The 24,141-nt window shown below is 40.6% G+C and overlaps 1 protein-coding gene across 1 annotated transcript; it reads right to left on the bottom strand.

Annotated features, from left to right (window-relative positions):
- Positions 1–10,992: 10,992 nt before the first annotated feature.
- Positions 10,993–11,779, bottom strand: LOC132624169 (uncharacterized). Its single transcript, XM_060338989.1, has 2 exons — positions 11,480–11,779; positions 10,993–11,400 (listed from the first exon to the last, which is right to left on the bottom strand). The coding sequence occupies exons 1-2, from the start codon at positions 11,777–11,779 to the stop codon at positions 10,993–10,995; spliced, it is 708 nt and encodes a 235-aa protein (XP_060194972.1).
- Between the last annotated feature and the right edge of the window lie 12,362 nt (positions 11,780–24,141).

The following is a 24,141-nucleotide window of genomic DNA, read 5'->3' on the forward strand; positions in this document are numbered from 1 at the left end:
GCGGATATTTATTCTTTATGGTCACTTTGTTCAACTGCCTATGGGCGATGCACATTTGCAAGGAACCATCTTTCTTCCACACGAACAATATAGGTGCTCCCCATGGCGATGAATCGGGCCTAATAAATCCCTTCTCGAGCAAATCCTTCAATTGTGCTTTCAGCTCTTTCAATTCTACAGGAGCCATTATATAAGGAGGAATGGAAGACTTGGGAGCTCCCGTTCTGGTGGAAGACTTGGGAGCTCATCTGGAAATACATCTAGAAATTCATTTACTACCGGAGTCGATTGAAAAGTTAGTGGCTTTGCTTCGGTGTCATGAACCCGACCTAAATGGTAAATATAGCCTTTAGCAATCATCTTCCTCGCTTTGAGTTAGGAAATAATCCTACCTCTCGGCGACGCTGTATTACCTTCCCATTCAAGCAATGGTTCTCCTGGAAATTTAAATCGAACCACTTTTGTTGTACAATCAACATTGGCATAACAGGATGCCAACCAATCCATGCCCATAATAACATCAAAGTCTAACATCCTCAATTCGATCAAATCAGCTATAGTATGACGACCACCAATCACAATCTCACAGTTTCTATATACTTGTCTAGCTATTACCGGGTCACCGACAAGAGTAGACACCTCAAAAAATTTGATTGGCTCGGGTTTCACCCGATTTGATCAGCAACATAAGGAGTAATATACGATAAGGTAGAACCCGGATCAATCAATGCATAAATATCATGAGAGAAATTTGATAATGTACCTGTAACAACGTCTGGAGAGGACTGAAGATCCTGTCGCCCAGCTAATACATAGATATGGTGCGGAGGGAAACTTGAGCTGGATGCTTCTCATCTGCCTTTACCACGACCTGATGGCGCCTACGAGCCTTCCCCACAAGGCATACGGGCGATGAGGAACCAGCTGCTGAGCCTGCGGACTGAACTCTACCTCTGTCACCCACCAATGGGCAGTCACGCATCATATGCCCAATCTGACCACAGGTGTAACAAGTATCAGAATCTCGGTGACACTGTCCCGAATGTAGCTTACCACACTAGCTGCATCGTGGAAACGACGGTCTCTTCTGGTTGGGATCGCCTCCATACTGGGAACCCCAAACTCTAGAGCTCCGACCCGGTCCAGAATAGATAGGGCGATCAAGTCTCTTGCCCGCAAATCGAGGAGGTCCACTAGTCGCAGACTGACCTGAATACCTGGAGTACTGCTGCCTCTGACCCCCTCTATACTCACTACTAGCACCTGTAGATCTGGCCCTCTTACTATGCCCTCTATCAAGATCACGCTCACCCCTGTGCGGCTTGTTATATCCCGTATTTTGCATATTCGAAAAATTTGAAATAATTGTGACTAGTAAGAGATAAGGCAATATTTTGATCTTACTTAATATATATGTTGTTCATGGAAAATATTGATGCGGAAATATGGAGGAAGGCTAAGGGCAAAATTGGAAATTTGAAAAATGGTTTCATGAATTACAAAATATTAACCATAAGTAAGTGGGCTTGGAAAATCAAAAAAAAAAGGGGGGGCCCAAGATGTGGCCGGCCATAGGGCATGGCCCAAGGCCCATGTGAAATTAAATGGACCAAATAAATAGAGAGGGCCACTATTATTATCCCCCATTTTAGAACATTCAAGAAAATAAGAGATTGAGAGCAAAAAGAATAGGCCATTCGGCCAACAAAGAAAAGAAGAAAAAAAAAATTGAAGCCTTCATCCTTGGTCCAAAAATTCATTTCTTCGTGAATTCTTACTAATTTCAAGACCCTCTTCAACGTGGTATAATTATTAGAGCAAGAAAATTACTTTTGTGACAAGTGCGAAAAATTCTACTCAAGTGGAAAATTGAGGAAAAAGGTAAGAATTTCAATTCTTTTTCATGTTATGGAAGGTTTATATATGTTGTAGTGAGTAGAATTGAACGAAAATCATAGAAATGTTATGTGTTGTGTGTGGGCCGTGTGGGTGTGTTGTGTGTGTGTGGCCTTGTGGTGGTATTGGGTGGAGGAAGATGAATTAATTTTATGTAGTATGTTAGTTGTGTTGTTGTGAACTCTATGATGCCTATGAAAGACTAATGGTTCAAGTTCGGATGGAAATTGGTTGTAGGTTGTTGTAGGAAATTATGTAATTTTAATATGGTTTTATGTAATTGTGAAAGTGAAGTTGCTAAAGTGTGCATTGTTGTGGTAGTTTATGAATTTCAAAGAAGAAAATGCGTCGTTGTAGTTTCGTTGCATTTGTAGAGGTTTCGCGTGGAGTATGGTGTTGGTGGAATTGTTTGAATATTTTGTAGATTGTTTGAAATGCTCTTGAATTGTGTTTGAATGATCTTGGATTAGTAATGATTATGTGAGCGTTGATATTGGCTTGAATGTACGTAGTTGAATTGAATGTGATAAGCTACGTAGAGAAGGAGGTTACTAATGTTAGAATGCGCTTTAAATTGATTCTTGATATTATTAGTATGGTTGTTGTTGTTGTTGGTATGGCTGTTGATGAATTTGGCCGAGTTAAATTCTCGGGGATGTTGAATTTACAGGGGAGATACTGCCGAAATTTCTGTAGACAAGTACTAGTTAGAATTGAATTTCTAAGTACTTGTAGCTAATGTTTGGTAATTAATAACGTTATTGTAGATATCGGGGAGCCCGAGACTTGAGTTGCGATTAGCTTAGGAGGCGAGCGAGGTATGTAAAGCCTAACCTTTCTTTCTTTTGGCATGACCTTTATGAAATGAACAAATAACGTATATGTATGCTTCTAAAGAAAATCCCATTCTTAGAGCCACTAGGATGGCTAACATCTTTGACTTCCATAAGCTATTCCATATGGCTTGATACGTATTTATGATATTCGAAGATTTTAGTTGTTATGTTTCCGAATGTTGCTCGAAAGAAAATCGAGATGACTAAAGTCTTTGATGAATACTTTGATACGTAAATATGGTCCTAAAGTCTCCATTTGATTTGATCCATAATGTTATTCGAAAGTTTCCTAATATGAATGATACTTGAATTTCAAAATATGGCTTATGAAATGTTTTTAGAAGGTTTTGTACTTCAAAAGCTCGTAACTTTCGTATACTAATTCCGATTGACCCGATACTTGTTTCTGAGCTTTCTGATATTGGTATAGATATTTATTCATCGAGTCTTGGAATTTATTTACTTATATGCATATGGTTTTCTCACTACTCCGCTCGTGCATACTACTACTACATCGTTCGCCGGGTCCCGGGCCGGTTTTGTCATCGTGCGCACTATGTTATATTCGGCAGTATGATGTGTTACGGTCCCCGAGTTCCTCGCCGTAGGGTCGGGTACCACTTATATACGGCGTTATGATGTGATATGGCATATGATGTGTTCTGATGTTGTGAGATGTTATGATGATACGATATGTTCGGGGATTGTACGGATATTTGAAACCTTCTGGAGTATGATGTGTTGTGGCGCTAGCGTCGGAGTGGCGACCACGTTCCTGAGCCCTATGCATGATTTTTATTTGCATTATTTATGTTTTCAGAAAAGGTTTTGATATACTAACTCTGTATCTATTTTCCATACTTCTCACTTCAGTTATGATTTGGATTACTGTATTTCATGCTTTACATACTCAGTACCTATTTCGTACTGACCCCCTTTCCTCGGGGGCTGCGTTTCATGCCCGCAGGTACAGACGTTCGTTCTGGTGATCCACCAGTGTAGGATACATATTTTGCTACTTTGGAGTACTCCTTTGATCCGGAGCCCATATTTTTGGTACATATCTTTGGTTGTACATGTTTCTGTATATATGACTATTTGGGGTACGGCGGGGCCCTGTCCCGTCATATGTTTCTGTTATGGTTTGTAGAGTCCTGTAGATATATATGTGGGTCAGGGGTCATGTTTGTTCGGTTGTGTCTGTGACTTGTGCCTTGTGCCTTAAGCGGTCCCGTTTGCTCTTATGGCCGAAACGGCCCATATGTATGTATATGTATGTATATTCGGGCGATGTGTATTCCGTCAGCCTGCCGGCTTTTGTATGATATTTCTGTTACAGGTGACCGCTTAAGACGACGTCTGTTCTGAGTATCTGTGCTAAATAACGTATGTTAAATATGAATAAATCTTTGATATGTCGATTTGGTAAGCGAATGGGTTTGGGTGTCCAATTAGGACACTAGTCATGGCCCACGGGGCTGGGTCATGACACGGCTGCTGTTGCTCGTCCAAATTCTGAGCATGAGCCTGAATACGGGAGATGTCCATCCCCTCCTGGAGTGAAGCTGTCAAGCAATCTTTAATCAAGTGTGACCCCAAGCCACTAACAAACCGGTGGACACGGTCCCCCATGTCGGTTACCATAGCTGGAGCATATCTATCCAAGGAATTAAACCGGAGACTATACTCTCGAGCGCTCATACTCCCCTATCTGAGATTCAAAAATATGTCGGCTCGGGCCCGTCAAACCTTGGGTGGAAAATAATGGCGAAGGAAGGCGCCTACGAACTCTTGCCATACTGGGGGAGGCACATTTTCCCCTCTCGAAGGTAACTAGTTATTGTACCAAAGAATGGCTACATCCCCCAATCTATAGGAAGCTAATTCCACTGGCTCAGTATCAGAAGCCTGTATAATTCCTCAACATCTCATCTATAAAACCTTGCAGGTCTTCATTCGGCTTTGACCCATAAAATTTCGGAGGATTCAGGCTAATAAAGTCACGGGATTTTGCACAAACCGCCTTGTCACCTTGACCCACACCCTATCGTTGAGCCTGGGCGGCAACTAACTGGGTCAGTAATTGAATAGCCTCAGTCATTTGTTGGCCTGAAGCACCTGGTAGAGGAATTGGAGGTACTAGAGCTGGAGCTGGAGCCCTTTCATGCTCCACGGAGATAGGTGGAGTGTGAGAGGCCCGAGATGGAACCTCATTATGGGAATCACCCTCCTCTGTTTTGCCCTTCTAGGCAGCTGTCGCTTTCCTCTTCATAGGCATTACTGAAATTAGAACACACGATTAGGAAGAAAATAATTATTATACCATGCTCTATCGCATGATCTATGAATAAGAAAGAAGGTCAATTATTCCTAAATGCCTAGCAGCCTCCTGTTTATAAGTGTGGCGCGCTTCACACCCATAGGCAAGACACTACTGGAAAAGGCTCATACACACACCCTAGGACGAACTACTCTGATACCATTTCTGTCATGACCCAACTAGAGGGCCATGAAGGTAAATTCTCAAATGAAACTCATTATACGGTAACCATTAACTTCACCTTATTGACTTATTTACATACAAGCCCTCAAGGCTACAAAAATGATATACAAAATGTGCATCAGTGAGATCATGAGTTTTACCTATCCACATATGTCTACGAGCCTCTATCTGGAGTACTGGAAAGCATAAGGACGGGACAGGACCCCGTCATGCCCAAATATATACACACAAGAAATATACCAGTGGACTGCAGCTCCGAAGTAGTGGAGCGCTCCTGAGTCTTTGATAATAGGGCTCCTAGGGATCAGATCCGTCTCCCTGTCTACCTGCGGGCATGAACGCAGCATGCATCAAAGAAAGGACGTCAGTACAAACAATGTACTGAGTATGTAAAGCATGAATAATAACATATAAAGAACAAGGATACATGAGATAAAAAGATAACCTGTATGTCAAACTGCCTCTTGAGGCGAGAACCATGCATGGTAGCATTTACTTATAAAACATCATAAACATATATACATAATCATCGTTAGCCCGCGTCCAGGCCTCCCGCGTCCGGGGTAACCATCACACGCCGCCGACTAGTGTTGTCATGCGCGGCAAAATAGGCACGGTGTTATCATTATCCATAAGCCGCCAACCGAAGTGGTGTCATGCCCGGCCAACTAGGCGCGGTATAATTATGCATATACATATAGCATGCATGAGAGCCCATTCAAAGCTACAACTCTATTAGAGTGACATAAGGTCGGTGCCCTCCAATTTATATTATGGAAAAATCATCATCGCTGCATCACACCCAGAAGGAACAATTCATTAGGTGAGATCAACAAAAGTAGACAAAATCAAGAAATTGATGAAATAGCTCAATAATCTCATAATGGCATCACAATCATAAGCTTTGGAATTTCTAGCATTAAAATCATCATCATAGAAAAATCTTTTAAGAATCATAAACTTCCAACTTTTGGGCATAAGGAAGCTATGGAAAATGCGGATAGCATCATAACATAGGAATCATGCCTTTGAAAGAAATGGACTATCCTTAACGTACCTTTATGTCTCCTTAGCGACTAAACGTTCTCCTCTCAAGCTCGTAACTCTACATTCAATAGAATTCATACTAAAGTTAGGTCATTGAAAACATGCTTAAGTTCAATTTAGAGCAACTAAAGGCTAACGGAATTTGGGCAGCATTTCCCCTGTTTCACTAACTTTCACCATATCATAAAATAACTCCCACATCACACTATCAACATCCATAATATCATATTCAAGTAATTATATTCAATTTAACATCAATTCCAACCAAAATCCCCTTTTCAATTTTGCACCATAGTCATCTTCCTCACTACAACATCCATGACTTCTCCACTTTAATTCTTTTCCTTTCTAAGGGGTCACTAAACCTTTACATCCATCCAACAATATAAATAGATTAAAAAAATACCTTATGTTCATGTAACCTCACCTATCTCAACTCCATTCAAGATCATGTTCATTCCAACTTTGAAAGGAATCAAGAACAATCACTTTTCTTAGATTACCTTCGGGTGTAAATGATGATTCTCTCTTTAGATGGTTATGGAAGGGTATGGAGTGGTATGGAACCTTTAGGAACTCCTTGTAAGTGTTTAGAGTGGTGAAGAAATAAGTGGGAGAAGTTAGAAATTAACTTAGGGTCGTTTGGGATTTAAAAAGGTAGCATTTTTGCCCCCCGACAAAGTTGGCGAAGAGTATGCGACCTTGTACACTGAGTGTACGGTAGCTCACTCTCCACACAACTTAGGGGAGGTGCTTGGAAGTGCTCTCTACCAAATTAGGGTGTTGGCGCGCAGTGTGCGGCTCAGCACACTCAGTGTGCAGGCACACACTGCCCCATTTTGCCCGGTTTCGCATAATCGTGCTCTCTTTGATTCGTTTGACCTCCAATCCTTATGAAACCTTCTTGGAACATATATAACACTCCATTAACCATCCAAGGGGATATATATCTCTCCCTCAAAGTGATACTAAGCAAGGATTAACTCAAATGATGTGAAATTCTACCAAACAAGACTCTACCTTAACTTTCTCCGACGAGCTTTCTTCGTTTGCCATATATGTCTTGGGAATATTAATTAGAATAATAGAGTATCCTTTCATACTTGTAGGGACTTCATGTAAACTCTAGACTCACGTTAGTCTACTCATCATGCGAATATCATGAATCTCCCCCAAGGTGTAATAGTCTACATAGACTTCAATTTATCTATGGATCATGTCGTGGAAAATGGCAGTCATCACCCTCATGTATGTTGCACCGGCATTCTTGAGGCTGACGGGCATTACTCGGTAATGGTATACTCCCCATGGAGTGATGAAGGCTATTTTATCGGCATCCTCTCTAGCTATTAAGATCTGGTGGTAGCTGACGAAACAATCTACAAATAATTGCAGCTCGTGTTTAGCACAGTTATCTATGAGTATATGGATGTTCGGGAGCGAAAACTTATCCTTTGGGCTAGCTTTGTTAAGATCCCGGTAATCTACGCAGATTCTTGTCTTGCCGTCCTTTTTAGGTATCGAAACTATGTTTGCTAGCTATGTAGGGTATGAAGTCACTTGCACCACTCCTGATTTAATCTGTTTTTCCACCTCATCTTTGAGTCGGATACTAAGATCCGGTTTGAATTGTTAGGTTTTTTGTTTTACTAGAGCAAAACCCATATTAATGGGTAACCTGTGGGATACTACGCTGGTACTTAGTCGTAGCATGTCGGTCTATGACCATGCGACGATATCCACATAGTCCCTCAATAAACTTATCAATTCTTCTTTTAAAGGCGTCTCTAGGTGCACACTTATCCTTGTCTCTTTGACATTCTCTTCATCACCTAGATTTATGGCTTCCGTTTCATCCATATTTAGTTTCTACTCATTCTCTAATTGTTCTACTTATTCTGCTCGACCCTCGGGTAGGATTGTGGTCTCATCGTATTCCTCATACTCGTCTTCCTCTATGCTACCCGACTCATTCATTTTGCAGCATGTTATGACATTTAGGGTAGCTTTATTATTTTTGTTACTGAAAATTCAAGGCAAAATATGTTAGTATAAAACATGCATGCAAAAATAAGTAAATAAAACAGTTTTGATAAACTGAGGCTTTTATTGTTTTGAATTAATTAGAAGTACAAACTGTGGCCCTGGCCTGGATCCATATTAAGCCATTTCTATTTTGGAAAACATTACGAGGTATGTATGTGACAAAGGTTGAGCAATCGGGCCTCAACCGATTCTCCCAATTTTTAAAAATAAATTCATCTTTCTCTACCGAAGAGCCAGTAGGGGGTAGAGGTCCAATTGGACAGTTGCTCACCCGGTTCTGCGTTTCTGATGGTGGGCGCTTCAGCATATTCTTCCAAAATCGCGGAGCTGTCTTCTTCTTGGAATTGCATCCTTATCCCTTCTTTAATGTCAGCATCTCCGGGCATAGACATTCTGTTAGGAAATGACTGGTACAAATTTTGAATGGGTTTGCAGAGATCCGCAACCTTTTGTCTCTTCTTGGGAGGTATCTTATCTTCAGTTGGGACATATCCTAGTCCAAAATGAAAATTATCTTGGAGAATGAGAATTAGCTCAGTGATGCCTTGTAGGTTCTTTCCCAGACCCTTCCCGGGTTCAAACCCATTTAGGAGCATAGTAGAAGCAATCATTTTGTAAACTGCCGGCATAGGAGCTTCCGGGGAATCTATCCTGTGGGCAGCTCCCACTAACTCCTCGACATGGAAATTTTTTCCCTTAGGTGCAGCTTCAATGATAGGTACAGAGTTATCTGGATAATTGTGCATGCTGACTTTTCCGTAGATCACCACTTTTTCCCCTACCCAGACATGTTTTACAAATTGATGGAGCGAGGATGGTACTGCCCTGCCATATGGATCCATGGTCTTCCCAGGAGCAAATTATAATTGGCTGGTATTTCCATAACTTAGAATTCAGTAGTGAATTCAATTTTTTTTTTTAAATAAAACAACTAGCACCAACAATAGTTATGAGTTTTATAAATCTACAGTTCTGTACAGAAATTGTAAAGAAAGCAAAAAAAAACAACAAGAAAGAAAGATTACAAGGCCAAAAGTGCCTAAAAATCAAGGGGAAAACAACTTAAGTAGCTATATCTAGCCTAATGTATGCATGACCATTCCAAGTCTTGGCTTGATTCCATTTTTCTCACCTGAAGCTCTCACCAGGTGCTATGTAATCAATTGCCAAAAGAAGTATCCTTCCAACTTGTAACTCTGCAAAATCAGGCCTTTTATGCTAGCTAAAGTTGTATATAATCTGAGTCTCCTAAGCTTTAGTATGAAATATTTGAGTAGGACAGTTTATCTGTACTTATCCTCTATCACTAAGGAGATTCTTCCAACAGGCTGAACATGAAGTTAATACCACACATTAGATAGAATTTGCTTAGCAACAGACTCAAGAGCAAATAAACTTAATCTTGAACTACCTCCTCCTTGATATTCCTGTCAACAATGATCTGCAGCTTTCAGTGTTGCTGCATCTGAACTTATGAATTGCTTGCTTTAATCTGGCTCCCTAGGAATTACTATTTTAAATCTGAAGCTTAGCAAATGCATTTTATCCATGTTTACAAGTCTCCTAGCTGCAGTTGGTAGTTCAGTAAATAGCTCAGAAATGAGAGTACTGCAAAATCGAAAACATAATTAGTTAAAAAATCAGCAAGCTGGTTGCCCTCTCTCAGTACATGTCTAACTTGTATCAATCCCTTCTTCCTCAGCCCATACTAATACTCCATGGAACTTCCCAGTCACCTTCTACTATCTTCATTAAACCAAGTGAATCAGTCTCCAATATCAGTGGTAGAAGCTGTTGTAGTGCCCAAAATATGATGCCATCATGCATTGCTTTTGCCTCTGCACACAGACAAGTTGTATCTGCAATCCTTCTAGCAGTAGCATGAATGAACTTTCCTTCATTATTTCTCACACAAAATGCAGATGCACTAGGACCAGGATTTCCTCTGGAGGCACCATCACTATTACATTTGAACCATCCTGCAGGAGGAATAATCTATTGAACCATTATGAACTGTATCTTAGGCCTATATTCTTCCAAATGTTGTACCAGCTGAGGCCAAGAGTTTGGCAAATTTGTCATCCATGGATATCTAGTTTTGTCCAGTTGAATGAGATTAAGATTAATCTCATATATGACCCTATGCCTGGACATGTTACCACCATGAAAAACTGTATTTCTTCTTTTCCAAAGTTGCCAAAGTATGATTGCAGGAGCTGCTTGATATAATGGTTTTGAGCTTTGAAGAGCACTTTGCGTCCCACCATTTCTTGATAGATTGATTAACTTGAATAAAAGGACCTTGCACACCTGCTGCTGCTGAGAACATCTTCTATATATCTGCAGCATATTGACCTTTCACAAACATATTGTTCATTGTTTCTTATTAGGGATGAGCACAACACCTACATAGAGACACAATAGATATCCCCATCTTTGCAAGTACATCATCAACAGGTAACTTCTGATTCCACACTATCCACAAGAAGAAAGTAATCTTGAAAGGCAAACCTTTTGTCCAGAATTGCTTATAACACCAGTTTAAGGCACTTCTTTGTCTTACTACTTCCCATGCACTACTAATAGTCTATTTAACACTACTAGTGAGCATCCACCAAGCCTTATCCATATTTTCTGAGGGAGTGTCAATGTGCATCTGTTTTCTTATATGATCAACAATATCTTCTGGTACAGTTTGTGCAATGTCTGATAATTCCAAGTCCCATTCTCCATAACATCTGCAACATCCTGAATACTGTCAACCATAGGGAAATTAACTGGCGTAAGTTGAGCAAGAGGACCAAGTTTAGTCCAATAATCAAACCAAAAGTTAGCAGAACCATTTCTTGGTTCCCACCAAATCTCCTCTTCTATAGTATCTCTTGCTACTAGCATCTTCTTCCATAATTGTGAGCCTCCTTTCCATTGAACCCTAGTTGGAATGTGTTTCTTACAGTACTTATTCCACATGAATGTTGACCACAGGGTACCAGAATTTCTGAATCTCCACCATTGCTTAGTGAATAAAGCTTTTGATACATCAAAAAGGGTCCTAAATCCCAATCCTCCCTCCTGTTTAGGAACACACACTTTCAGCCAAGCTGACCAGTGTCTACTTGCCTTCTTCCTTGTTACTCCAATAGAATCTTACAAAGATTTTATGCAGTTCATTTAGTGTGTACTTAGTAGGTTCCATTGCAGATAGAAGGTACATTGGCATACTTTGTAAAACACTGTTGATAAGAACTGGCTTCCCTCCAAATGATAACAAAATTCCTTTCCAGTTCTGCAACCTATCTTTCACCCTCTTAATCAGATCATTATAATAAACTTTCCTTTTTCTAGAGTGGAAGATAGGACAGCCAAGATATTTTAAGGGAAACATGCCTCTTGTAAAACCAGTTACCTGCTCAACTTCTTGACATAACTGCACTGCTAATTTCTGATACATGAATAGAAACTTTTCTCTCTATTTATCAATTGACCTGACATCCTTTCATAATCTCTCAAAGCATTCATAGTCTGTTCCAATGATAATTTATCAGCTCAAAGATGATGGTATCATCTGCATAAGCAAGATAATTAAGGTTTGCACTCCATTTAGGCATACCAAAGCACCTATACTGATCATGCTCAAATAAAGAATTAAGTGCTCTAGATAGCATTTCTACTGAAAGTATAAATAGAGCAGGTGACAGTGGATCACCTTGCTTCACACCCCTTGTAGATTGGAAAAAACCATAAGATTGGCCATTAAACAAAACCGAGTACCAGTTATTTGCCAACAGCCTCCGTATCTGATCCACAAAGATTTCTGCAAACCCCATTCTTCTCGGCACCTTAGTTAGTTACAGCTAGGGCACTCTATCATATGCCTTAGCCATATCTAACTTAATCACCACATTTGCCGATTTACCTCTCTTTCTAATCTCTATGACAATTTCTTGAGTGAGCAATACATTCTCAATAATGCTTCTTCCCTTCACAAAACCAGACTGATTACTAGAGATCAAGTCTGGTAGAATGTTATCCAGTCTTCCATGAACCACTCTTGAAATGACCTTGTTTATGAAGTTACTCAAGCTAGTTGGTCTGAGATCCCAAAAAGTGTGAACTTCTGATTTCTTAGGGATCAACACCAAATTAGTATGAGTTCCTGATTTTGGGAGAGTATGACTTTCATAGAAAGCCTGTACCATTATGAATACATCCATTCCTACAATGTCCCAACATGAATGAAAGAAAGTTCCTGATAATCCATTAGGACCACAAGCACTCTCTCCTTTAAGTTCAAAGACAACATTCTTTACTTCTTCTAGGGATGGAAATGCACAAAGCAAATCATTGCTTTCAGAAGACACTATCTATGGAATATGCTTCAACATGCCAAAATCTAGAGCCTCCTTCTCTTGAGAGAATTGTTTTTGGAAGAAGTTAACTACTTCTGCTGCAAGCTGCTCCTTATCTTCTATCCACTAACCATCAGATATTTGAATTCTATTCACCTGTAACCTTTTTCTCCATCCATTTACTAAGTTGTGAAAAAACTTGGTGTTTCTATCACCTTTAGAGAACCAAGTGTATCCTGCTTTTTGTCTCAAAAACTCTTCCTCATAATGTAAATACTTTCTCATTTCAGCCTGAGCAAGCTGCAAGACTATTCTATTTTCTGCACAAGGATCATCTTCAAACAGTTGTTCCTCAATTCTCACTATATCATCCCTGATGATAAGTTGTTTGAAGATATCTCCAAAAGCCAGTCTACTCCAAGCAGATAGAGCCCTTTTACTAATTGGCACAACCCTGGTAGGTTGTTGTGGCTATGCACTTAATGGTTTCTTTCCTTCTATCTGTTTCTTGCCTTTCCATTCACCTTTGAACTTTTATGTTGGAGAAATATCTACTTGTTTGCATACCTGCCCAAGCTTCTGCTCAATAGATTTCTCTAGACCATCCTTATTGATATGACAATTCTCTTTATCCTCCAAATGACTTTCAACTTTTCCAACATTATGGGAGACAATATCATGTAACCTCTGCATAGGGGAATCAGTCTTCAATAACTGTAAAGGCTGAGCCAATGGACTGCTAAGAACAACAGCATTTCAGCAGTTGGTTGAGGTGAATATAATCAACCTCTACCTGGATCATCTATGACAGCACTATCTCAATTCACCACATCTCCTCCCATAGTCTTTTCCTCATCCACCCTGTCCCCCCATTTATTAGAAGGAGAATGATTATTAACTTCTAATATACCATCATGATCTACTACTACCACCTCTAGATTACTGAGAACTTTTCCAGTTTCCCTTTTGTTCTCAGATTCCTTTCTATGTACTATGATCTCCTCCTTATTGTCTACTCCTTCTTCTACATTGGATGTACCTCTGGTTGGCACAACGTTTTGAACTTGATCTGCTGCATTAAGTTGTTGCACCCTATCAAACATTTCAACCTTGTCCTCCTTCTCCTAGACTTCAGTTGCAGGAAAACTATCTTCCACTATATTAGCATTCAACCCCACATTGTTTGCTTCCACCTCCTTTTCTTGCAGTATTAGTTCATCCTCCATAGGATCTATTCCTTGTTCCACAACACCTTCATTCTGCAAAGCCTCAAAATCATTTTGAGTCTGAACTTCTGCTAGATTCCCATTTATAGGTCTACCATCTAAAAACTTGTCTGGATTCTTTTCTTTTGTAAACACCCTCTTATCTTTGACAGTATTCCAATCTTCAGGGTCTCCACCATATCTTCCCCCTGGTCTTGTACTATTCCTATAATGGCCCTTATTTGGCTGAGCATCTTGAAATCTCTGCAGTCTTCCCCTTGTCTTCTTTTTCTGCATGTACCACTCTCAGTTCTGGATGTAATATCCTGCAACCTTCTTCATTATGACCCGAAACCTTACACCTTGTGCAATATTTGGGAAATACATCATACTGAATTTGAACCTTGACAATCCTAGAAACTCCAGATTTCTCATCTGTGATCTTCATGTTAACAACTTTTGGGAGATTAGCAGCAAGATCTACTATAACTTTAACTCTAGCACAGTTTGGTCAAGTTTTATTAATAGTGGCCATATCCAGATGCAATGGTTTACCAACTGCTGATGCTAGACAGAATAAAGAGTTCTTCACAAAGAAAGTTGGCAATAGGTTTGGAAAGGATATCCAAGCCATCGCCATTGTAGTTTCCTCATCAATTTTGAATCTACTATCATATAACAAGGGCCTCATCTGCATATTCCTTTATCTCGACTTAATGTAATGAGCCGTCTTTGCTATTATCTGTAGGTAATCTTCAAACCTTTCAAAACCTTATAAGAATATGTCTATTTCTAAACAATCCAATACGAAAATCTCCTTTAATCCCACACTACAATGGGATTTGGGTTCTCAATTCTTCAAGGTCCGGCCAGCCATATGAGAACTTACCAACTACAGCATATTGAAGCTTCTCAATTATGTTTATACGATTAACTTCTGCTTCTGTCCACTCCACCACGTGTTCTCCTTCAACTATCTCGACTGATTTGACTAGAATAGTATCAATGACATTTTCCATCGCCTGCATGGTGTCATTACCATCTTCATTTACTATTCCTGCAAAGTTCTTAGTTATTGTCATCATTTATGCATGGTTTTCATGGCTATTAGGGTTAGGGTTCTCAGGGTTTGTAGGGTTTATTGAGGTAGATGCAGCCATGTGCGGGTTCGTGGATGAAGAAGGGATCGTCAAATGAGGGAATTGTAGTGTAGAAGAGATTGCCAAAGGCTAGCCAGCCACCAAAGGTGGCTGACCAGTGGCCGGCGCCGCCATGAATGTTTAGAATAGGGTTATGGTTTGCATGGGAATAGGAGATACAAGAGAGATTTTCCAATTTGGTTATGATTACATAGAAACTAAGACCAGAAAAATAGTGGTGAATTCAGCTGGTCCTATTTGGATATCCAAATCAACCGCTCCAGTGTCATCACAACGGCCTCCATCGAATGCTCTTATATTAGGATGGCATTGACGAACCTTTCCAAGGTCATATCCCATCTCAGTTAGGATAGACTCGGGACAAGTGTTGAGTCTCACCCAGTTGTCGATTAATACTCGGGTTACCACCTTGTTGTTGCATATAATAGTGATGTGTAGTGCCTTGTTGTGATTTATGCTTTCTTTGGGCAAATCTTTCTCTGTGAAGGCTATTTGATGTTCCTCCATAACATGAGCGACCATTTCGGCCAGGTTTTCACTGCTTGTTCCAGCTAGGACGTGAGCTTCCTCCAATACTTACGTCAAAGCCAGGCGGTGTTGAGATGAACTTTGAAACAATGCCAGTACCATGTTTTAGGATGGTGTTTTCCTCAAATGATCCATAATGGAGTATTTCTTCGGCACCAAAAATCTTCAAATTCACCTTCAGTGATAGTCCTTTTCTAATTCCCCTCCCTTCAGGGTGCCCCTTGGGCTAGGTCTTCGGGAGTGTAGCATCTCCCTGATCTTGTAATGCCATGTACAGCAGCAACATGGACTACGAACTCTTTGCTAGGTGGTGCTAGTGTCACTTGAGCTACATGCGCTGTTGCTGGTGCAGGGATTAATACTTTGAATCGCGAGCGTTCTTTAAAAAACAATGACACTACTGTGCGCTCAAGTTCTTTCACATAATCGCGGATTGTGGGTCTTCCTGCGACCCAGTATTCCTCCCTCTCAATCATGTGAATCACATTGTTGCCATGGTCTGGAAAGGGATTACTGTTCACATTCGGAGGGGCTGTTTGGAGCACAATTTTCTTCCCATCAATCAGGTTCTGTATTTTGTACTTAAAATTAATGCAATCTTCAGTACTGTGTCCTATTCCATTGGAATGGTAGGAACATTTCTGGTCAGCTTGGTAAAATCGGTTATTTGGGTCGACAACCTTTGGGGGAAGAGTTTGGATCATCCCAGATGTGCTTAATCTTTTGAATAAATAAGTCTGAGATTCCAACAGTAGGGTGAATACCTGAGATGGCTTCTTTTCGATGTTCTGATGTGGCGCATTATAGGTATTTGGTGGTGGTTGATTTTAGTACGCATTGGGTTGGTTGTTTTTTGGAGTGTGGTAAACAGGTCGGGGAGTTTGATAATTTGGTTGTACAGCTTGGTAGTTCGGAGGAGGTGACTTGAAGTTATTTTGTGGAGCTTGGTAATTTGGCGGTGGTAATTGGAAAGGTCGGCTGCGCGTAATATACGAGCACCGTGTTGTAAGGAGTGGGAACGTAGGTATTTCAGGGAGGCGAAGCATATGCTTCTATCGACAAATCTTCCCTCCTTTTGGTTTTGGGGCTAGGAGTGTGGGATATGATAGCCACGTCTTCCTTCTTCTTACGTATGAATAAGGTTGAGCTTGAACCGGCAGATTTTTCGGTCATACTTATGATTCGGCCAGTCTTGAGACCGTCTTCTATGGCCTCGCCCATTTTGACCAATTTTGTCACGACCGGACTAGGGGGCCATGACGGGCACCCAGAGTTGACTACCGAGCACTACTCGTTATGCTAATCATCATACTCAACTTGAACATTTATAATCTCCAAGGAAATACATAAATATACATGAGCCCTCACGGCTGGAAAAAAAATGATATACAAGAATATACACTGATGTATCCGTGTGACAACTACTACCCCACACATACGTGTCTACGAGCCTCTACTAGAAGGCTAAGACATAAGGGCGGGACAAGACCCCGTCGTGTCCAAATATATACACAAAATAATATATCAAAAATGGCACCTCCGGAATAATGGAGTGCTCTGGTAAATCTGCTGAGTACCTCCTAGGAATCTGGACCACCTCCCTGTCTACCTGTGGGTATGAACACAGCGTCCAAAACGAAAGGACGTCCGTACGAACAATGTACTGAGTATGTAAGGCATGAACAATAATAACATATCGAAGAGATAAGGAAGCATCAAGTGAGGAACAATCTGTACTGAATGTCACTTAAGGCAGAATAATGCATGCTAACTTACATAATAAATAACATTATATGAAGTATGCTTATATAAGCTTCCCGACCATATAGGTACGGTGTGATCATCATTAGACCGCGTCCAGGCCTCCCGCGTCCGGGGTAACTATCTCATGCCGCCCACTAGTGATGTCTGCCCATGCAGTCTACACATGGTGTATATGCCGCCCGCTTTAGCGGTGTCTGCCCGGCCATATAGGCACGGCGTAATCTCATCATCAAATACTTATCATAAAGCATGCATAAAAACTCAAGGACAAGCTATAATTCTATCGAGGTGACGTGAGGTCGAGAACCCCCGATTCTGTTATGGAGTAGTCAGGATCATCATGCCTCACCTTAAAGGAACGAGCATTTTAAGGTGAGTTTAACAACAATGAATAACATCAAGGGATCATTAGTTTCACAAGAATACCATATCATAAGCTTTGGAATCTCTAGACTTAAACTCATCATCATCATTGACTTAAACTCATTATCATCATTGTCATATTCATAACGCATCTCTTGTCTTTATTTCATGAGAAGATCTTGTTAATCATAGACTCATAGTTTCCGGATTATAAGAAAGTCATGGAAAGATATAGGAGGTTGCATTATAGGAATCATGCCTTAGAAAAATAAAGGACTAGCCTTACATACATTTTCGTCACTCTAGCTTTATCGACTAAGTGCTCTCCTTCCGATACTCCCAATTCTACATTCAAGAGGATTCGTACTAAGGTTAGATAATTGGAAACATACTTAAGCTTAAGCTAAAGCTAATGAAAATTGATCAGCATCTTCTTTGTTTCTATAACTTTCTCCATATAAAATAACAACTCCCAAACATCAATATCAACATTCATAATATCATAATCAATAACTTTAACAAGTTCGACATTATCCAATTTTTGAATTCCCTCTCAAAGTCGTTCATAACCATAGTCATAATACAACACCACATTCATCCTCATATAATGCTTCTCAAATATTCTTAATACCATTTATAACAAGATTATACTCATAACATGTCAAGAATCATAATTCAGGCCAAACTACTACTCAAGAACACCACTATTCTCATATTTGTTACCCATTTTCTACTTTCTTCCATAATCCAAGTCTTTCAACCACTCAATACTATTAATAGCATGAAATGAACATAAAAATCACCTTTGATTGCGAAGTAATGGGGTTTGGATAGAAATGCTTCACTTGGAGAAAACCCTAGCTTCAATTCCAAAGAGGTTTTTAGCTTCCATTAACCCTTGTTAAACTCCTTGCATTTGATCCCACTAATTATTGGTGTTTGATCTTGGATTCACCTTGAATTTATGTTAGTGAAATGTTTGGAACTTTCTAGAGCTCTTGAGAGAAGTGGAGAAGTTGGTAAATGAAAAATTAGAAGCGGAAACATATTTTTATACATGGAAAATACTCAGCTCGACGGGAGTTAAACGGACCCTTATACGGTCTGTATAATATTATACGGTCTGTATAACTGACCGTATAACTCCATCAGTGATGGACCTTCACTGTAACGGTTATACGGACTATTATACGGATCGTATAAATGGTCGTATAATCCGCCTTCTCTCCGAACTTGTTCTCCTCATTTCGTTTAATCTCCAATCCGTATGAAACCTTCTTAGCACTTATTTAACACTTCATTAACAATCTAAGGAGCATCATAACTCTTCCTCAAGACATCATTAATTCAACATCAGTTCGGTACTTTGCAAACCTTTTTTCAAAACACAACTTATGCTTGACATTCTTCAACGAACTTTCTTCTCTTGCCTCAAATGTCTTTGGAATCTTAATTAGAACCTTTAAGTACTACTTCTTACTTGTAGAAACCTCATATACTTCTTACCCTGTGTTAGCCTATCTACCATACGACGACATGAAATTTTCCGAGGTGTAAACATTCTCGGGAATTCTACAAAAATTTAGCCATTGTTTCCCCTATAATATGGCACTACCATCCTGTCACAACAGCCCACGATAACATCCCTTCATAGGGCTACAACACAATAAAAAGAAATTATGGCCACACATGACCAAAAGCACTAAAAAGAAAGAATTACATACCTTATAATATTGATGTCTCATCTTGAACCTCTCCCGGGGGTTGAAACAATTGCGGATATTTGGACCTCATGTTTTCTTCTGCTTCCTAATTTATTTCTTCTCGGCTATTGTTTCGCCACAAGACATTGGCCGAAGCCACCTCTTTGTTTTTGAGCTTCAGCACTTGCCTATCTAGTATGGCGATGGACACCTCTTCATAAGACAACTTCTCAGTAATCTGGACATCATCTATCGGCATGATTCTAGTTGGATATCTGACACATTTACGGAGCATTGACACATGAAAAACCGGATGGACTGATTCAAGTTCTGGAGATAAGTCCAGTTCGTAAGCTACTTGGCCTATCTTGCGGACAATCTTATAAGGTCCAATGTATCGAGGACTTAATTTTCCCTTCTTGCCAAATCTCATCACGCCTTTCATTGGTGATACCTTTAGGAACACCCAATCATCAGCTTGGAATTCCAAGTCTCGCCGACGGTTGTCCGCATAATATTTCTGGCGACTTTGGGCTGTCAACAATCAATCTCGGATAACCTTGATCTTTTCCACCGCTTGTTGAATCAACTCCGGACCTATTAGCTGTACCTCTCCTACTTCAAACCACCCAATTGGGGATCTACACTTTCTTCCAAATAGAGCTTCATACGGGGCCATCTGTATACTGGAATGATAATTGTTGTTGTATGCAAACTCAACAAGAGGTAAGTGGTCATCTCAACTACCACCGAAATCTAGCACACATTCCCGTAACATATCTTTAGAGGTCTGAATAATGCGTTCAGCTTGTCCATCAGTTTGTGGATGAAACGCTGTGCTAAGCCATACCTGAGTACTCAAACCTTCTTGAAAGGACTTCCAAAATTTAGCAGTAAATTATGCTCCTCTATCTATGATAATAGATATCGGGATACCATAAAGTCGCATTACCTCCTCGAGATATAACCTTGCATAATCTTTTGCTGAATATGTGGTCCTGACTAGAAGAAAATGAGCTGATTTCGTGAGTTTGTCCGTGATCACCCATATAGAGTCATACTTACGTTGGGAGCGGGGTAAACCTATAATAAAATTCATGTTGATCACTTCCAATTTCCAAGCTGGAATTTCCATGGCTTGTAGCAATCCTTCTGGGTTTTGATGCTCAATTTTCACTTGTTGGCAATTTGGACATTGAGCTACAAATTCGGCTACGTCTTTCTACAATCCATCCCACCAATAAATCAGCTTAAGATTATGATACATCTTAGTTTCTCCTAGGTGAATGGAATACCGAGAATAATGGGCTTCTTCTAGAATCCAACGATGTAGTCCGACAACATTTGGAACACATTGCCTGTGTCGGTAACTAAGAACTCCATCTGCAGAAACTTGAAATGGCGACTTCTCTTTCTCAGGAAATGTATCTCTATAATGACTCAACTGAGGGTCTTCGTGTTGGCGCTCTCTCACCTCGGTATCTAGGGACGAAATAGTTGGATTGTGAATACCAATTCTTGCATTGTCCGAATCAATTAGACGAACTCCGAGGCTGGCTAGCTGGTGGAGCTCACGAATTAATTCTTTCTTACCCAGAGGAACCTCACTTAGACTCCCTATTGACTTGCGGTAAGTGCATCAGCTACTATATTCGCCTTTCCGGGGTGGTATAAAATACTCACATTATAATCTTTTAGTAGTTCTAACCACCGCCTCTGCCATAGATTCAACTCCTCTTTCTTGAAAATATATTGGAGACTCTTGTGATCCGTATAAATATAAACATGTACACCATACAAGTAATGTCTCCACATTTTTAGCGCATGGATAACTGCCGCTAATTCAAGATCATGGATTAGATAGTTCTTCTCATGTTTTCGCAGCTGCCTAGAAGCATAGGCAATGACTCTACCATGTTGCATCAACACACAGCCTAACCCAACACCAGAGGCATTACAATACACGACATAACCATCTGGCCCTTCTGGGAGTGTCAAGACTGGGGCTGAAGTTAACCTATCCTTCAATTATTGGAAACTCTATTCACAAGCATCAGTCCATTGAAATTTTGCTAATTTTTGAGTTAGCTTTGTTAATGGTGCTGAAATAGAGGAAAACCCTTCCACAAATCTTCTATAGTAACCTGCCAATCCTAGAAAACTACGGACTTCTATAGCCGTTGTAGGCCTTGGCCAAGTATTTACAGCCTCTATTTTCTGAGTATCAACTTGAATGCCGTCAGCTGAAATAATATGGCCCAGAAAAGTCACAGAATTTAGCCAAAACTCGCATTTTGAAAATTTTGCATACATTTCTCGAGTCTGATGAATTTCAAGGACAATACGCAAGTGATGTTCATGCTCCATTTTTGACCGAGAATATTCTAAGATGTCATCGATGAACACGATCATAAATAGGTCTAGAAAGGGCCTGAATACATTATTCATCAGATTCATAAACACCGCTAGAGCATTAGTTCACCCGGAATTCATAGTGGCCATATCTCGTTTTGAAAGCCGTTTTGGGAATATCTTCTTCTCTAACCCTCACTTGGTGATACCCCGATCGTATATCAATTTTGGAAAACCATTGGGCACTGTGTAATTGGTCAATCAGGTCATCGATTCTTGGAAGCGAAAATTTATTCTTTATCGTTACCTTGTTCAGCTTCCTATAGCCAATGCACATCGATAGGGAACCATCTTTCTTTCTTATGAATAGGACAGGTGCTCCCCTTGGTGATGAACTGGGTCTAATAAATCCTTTCTCCAGCAAATCTTTCAGTTTTGCCTTTAGCTCTTTCAACTCTGCCGGAGCCATTCGGTAAGGAGGAATAGATATAGGTTTGGTGTCAGGCAACACATCAATAGAAAAATCAATCTCTCTCTATGGAGAGAGGCCTGGAAGTTAATCTGGAAAGACATCGGGAAATTTATTTACTACCGAGACAGATTGAAAAGTCGGTGGTTTTGCTTCGGTGTCATGAACTCGGACTAGATCATAAATATAACGATCAACTTCCTTGCCTTGAGGTAGGAAATAAACCTACCTCTTGGAGACGCTGTATTACCTTTCCATTCAAGCACGGGTTCTCCCGGGAATTGGAATCGGACTACTTTTTTTCTACAATCCACATTAGCATAACAAGAGGTCAACCAATCCATGGCCATAATCATATCAAAATCTAACATTTCCAGCTCAACCAAATCAACTATAGTTTGACGATCACATACCACAATCACACAATTTTTATACACTTATCTAGTTATTACTGGATCACCAACCGGAGCAGATACCACAAAAGGTTTAATTGATACCACAAAAGATTTAATTGGCTCGGGTTTCACCCCAATACAGTCAGCAATATACGGAGTCATATAAGACAACGTGGAACCCGGATCAATCAATGCATAAACGTCATGAGAGAATATGGATAGTACACCTGTAACCACATCCGGGGAGGACTAAAGATCCAGGCGTCCGGCTAAAGCATAAATACGGGGCTGGGTGCCACTTGAACTAGACGCTCCCCCTCTGACCCTACTACGACCTACTGGAATCTATGGAGTCTGCCCTACCGGGGGCATAGACGAGGAAGAACCAGCTGCTGATCCTGTGGGCTGAGCCCCAATTCTACCACCCATCGATGGACAATTACGCATCATATGCCCAACCTGACCATAGGCATAGCAAGTATCGGAATCTCGATGACACTGACCGGAATGTAATCTACCACACTGGCTACACCGCGGCATCGGTGGTATCCACTGGCTAGGATAACCTCCAAGCTGAAAACCTGAGATCTCAAACTCTGATTCGGACCAAAATAAATAGGGCGATCAAATCTCCTGCCCGCAAAATGAGGAGGTTCACTTATCGCAGACTATCCCGAATAGCTAGAATACTATTGCCGCTGACCCCTTCTATACTCACTACTAGCACCGACAGATCTGGATCTCTTGCTCTGTCCTCTATTAATATTGCGCTCACCCCTTTGCGGATGTTGCTGCTCTTCTAAGTTCTGGGCGAGATCCTGAATACGGGAGATGTCCGTCCCCTCCTAGAGTGAAGTTGTCAAACAATCTTTGAACAAATGTGTCCCTAAGCTACTCACAAATCTATGTAGTCTGCCTGCCATGTTAGCCACCATAGTCGAAGCATATCTAGCCAATGAATTGAAGTGAAAGTTGTACTCCCGAGCACTCATATTCCCTTGCTTTAGATTTAGAAGCCTGTCAGCTTGGGCCCTTCTAACCTCGAGTGGCAAATAGTGGCGGATGAAAGTATCTACGAATTCTTGCCAAACTGGGGAGGTGCATTTTCCTTTCTCTAAGATATCTAGTTATTATACCAAAGAACAGCCACATCCCGGAGCCTATAAGATGCCAAATCCACGGATTCAGTATCGGATGCATGGATGATCCTCAACGTTCTCAACATCTCATCAATAAAACCTTGCGGGTCTTCATCCGGCTTTGACCCGAAAAAATTTGGAGGATTTAAACTCATGAAATCACGGGCTCTAGCACTAGTCGCCTTGTCACCTGGACCCGTACTCTGCCGCTGAGCCTGAGCGGCAACTAGCTGTGTTGTTGGCCTACGTATCCCTCCACAAGAATTCAGGACTTTTTGTAGTTCGGTTTACATAAGATAAGACTCCCTACCTTAAAACCTACCCGTGACAAGGCCCGATAAGGGTTTCCTGCGTATCCCTCGTTGGGACATCAGGTCGACACAGTT

The sequence above is a fragment of the Lycium barbarum genome, chromosome 12 (assembly GCF_019175385.1).
Source record: "Lycium barbarum isolate Lr01 chromosome 12, ASM1917538v2, whole genome shotgun sequence".
Taxonomy (NCBI): Eukaryota; Viridiplantae; Streptophyta; class Magnoliopsida; order Solanales; family Solanaceae; genus Lycium; species Lycium barbarum.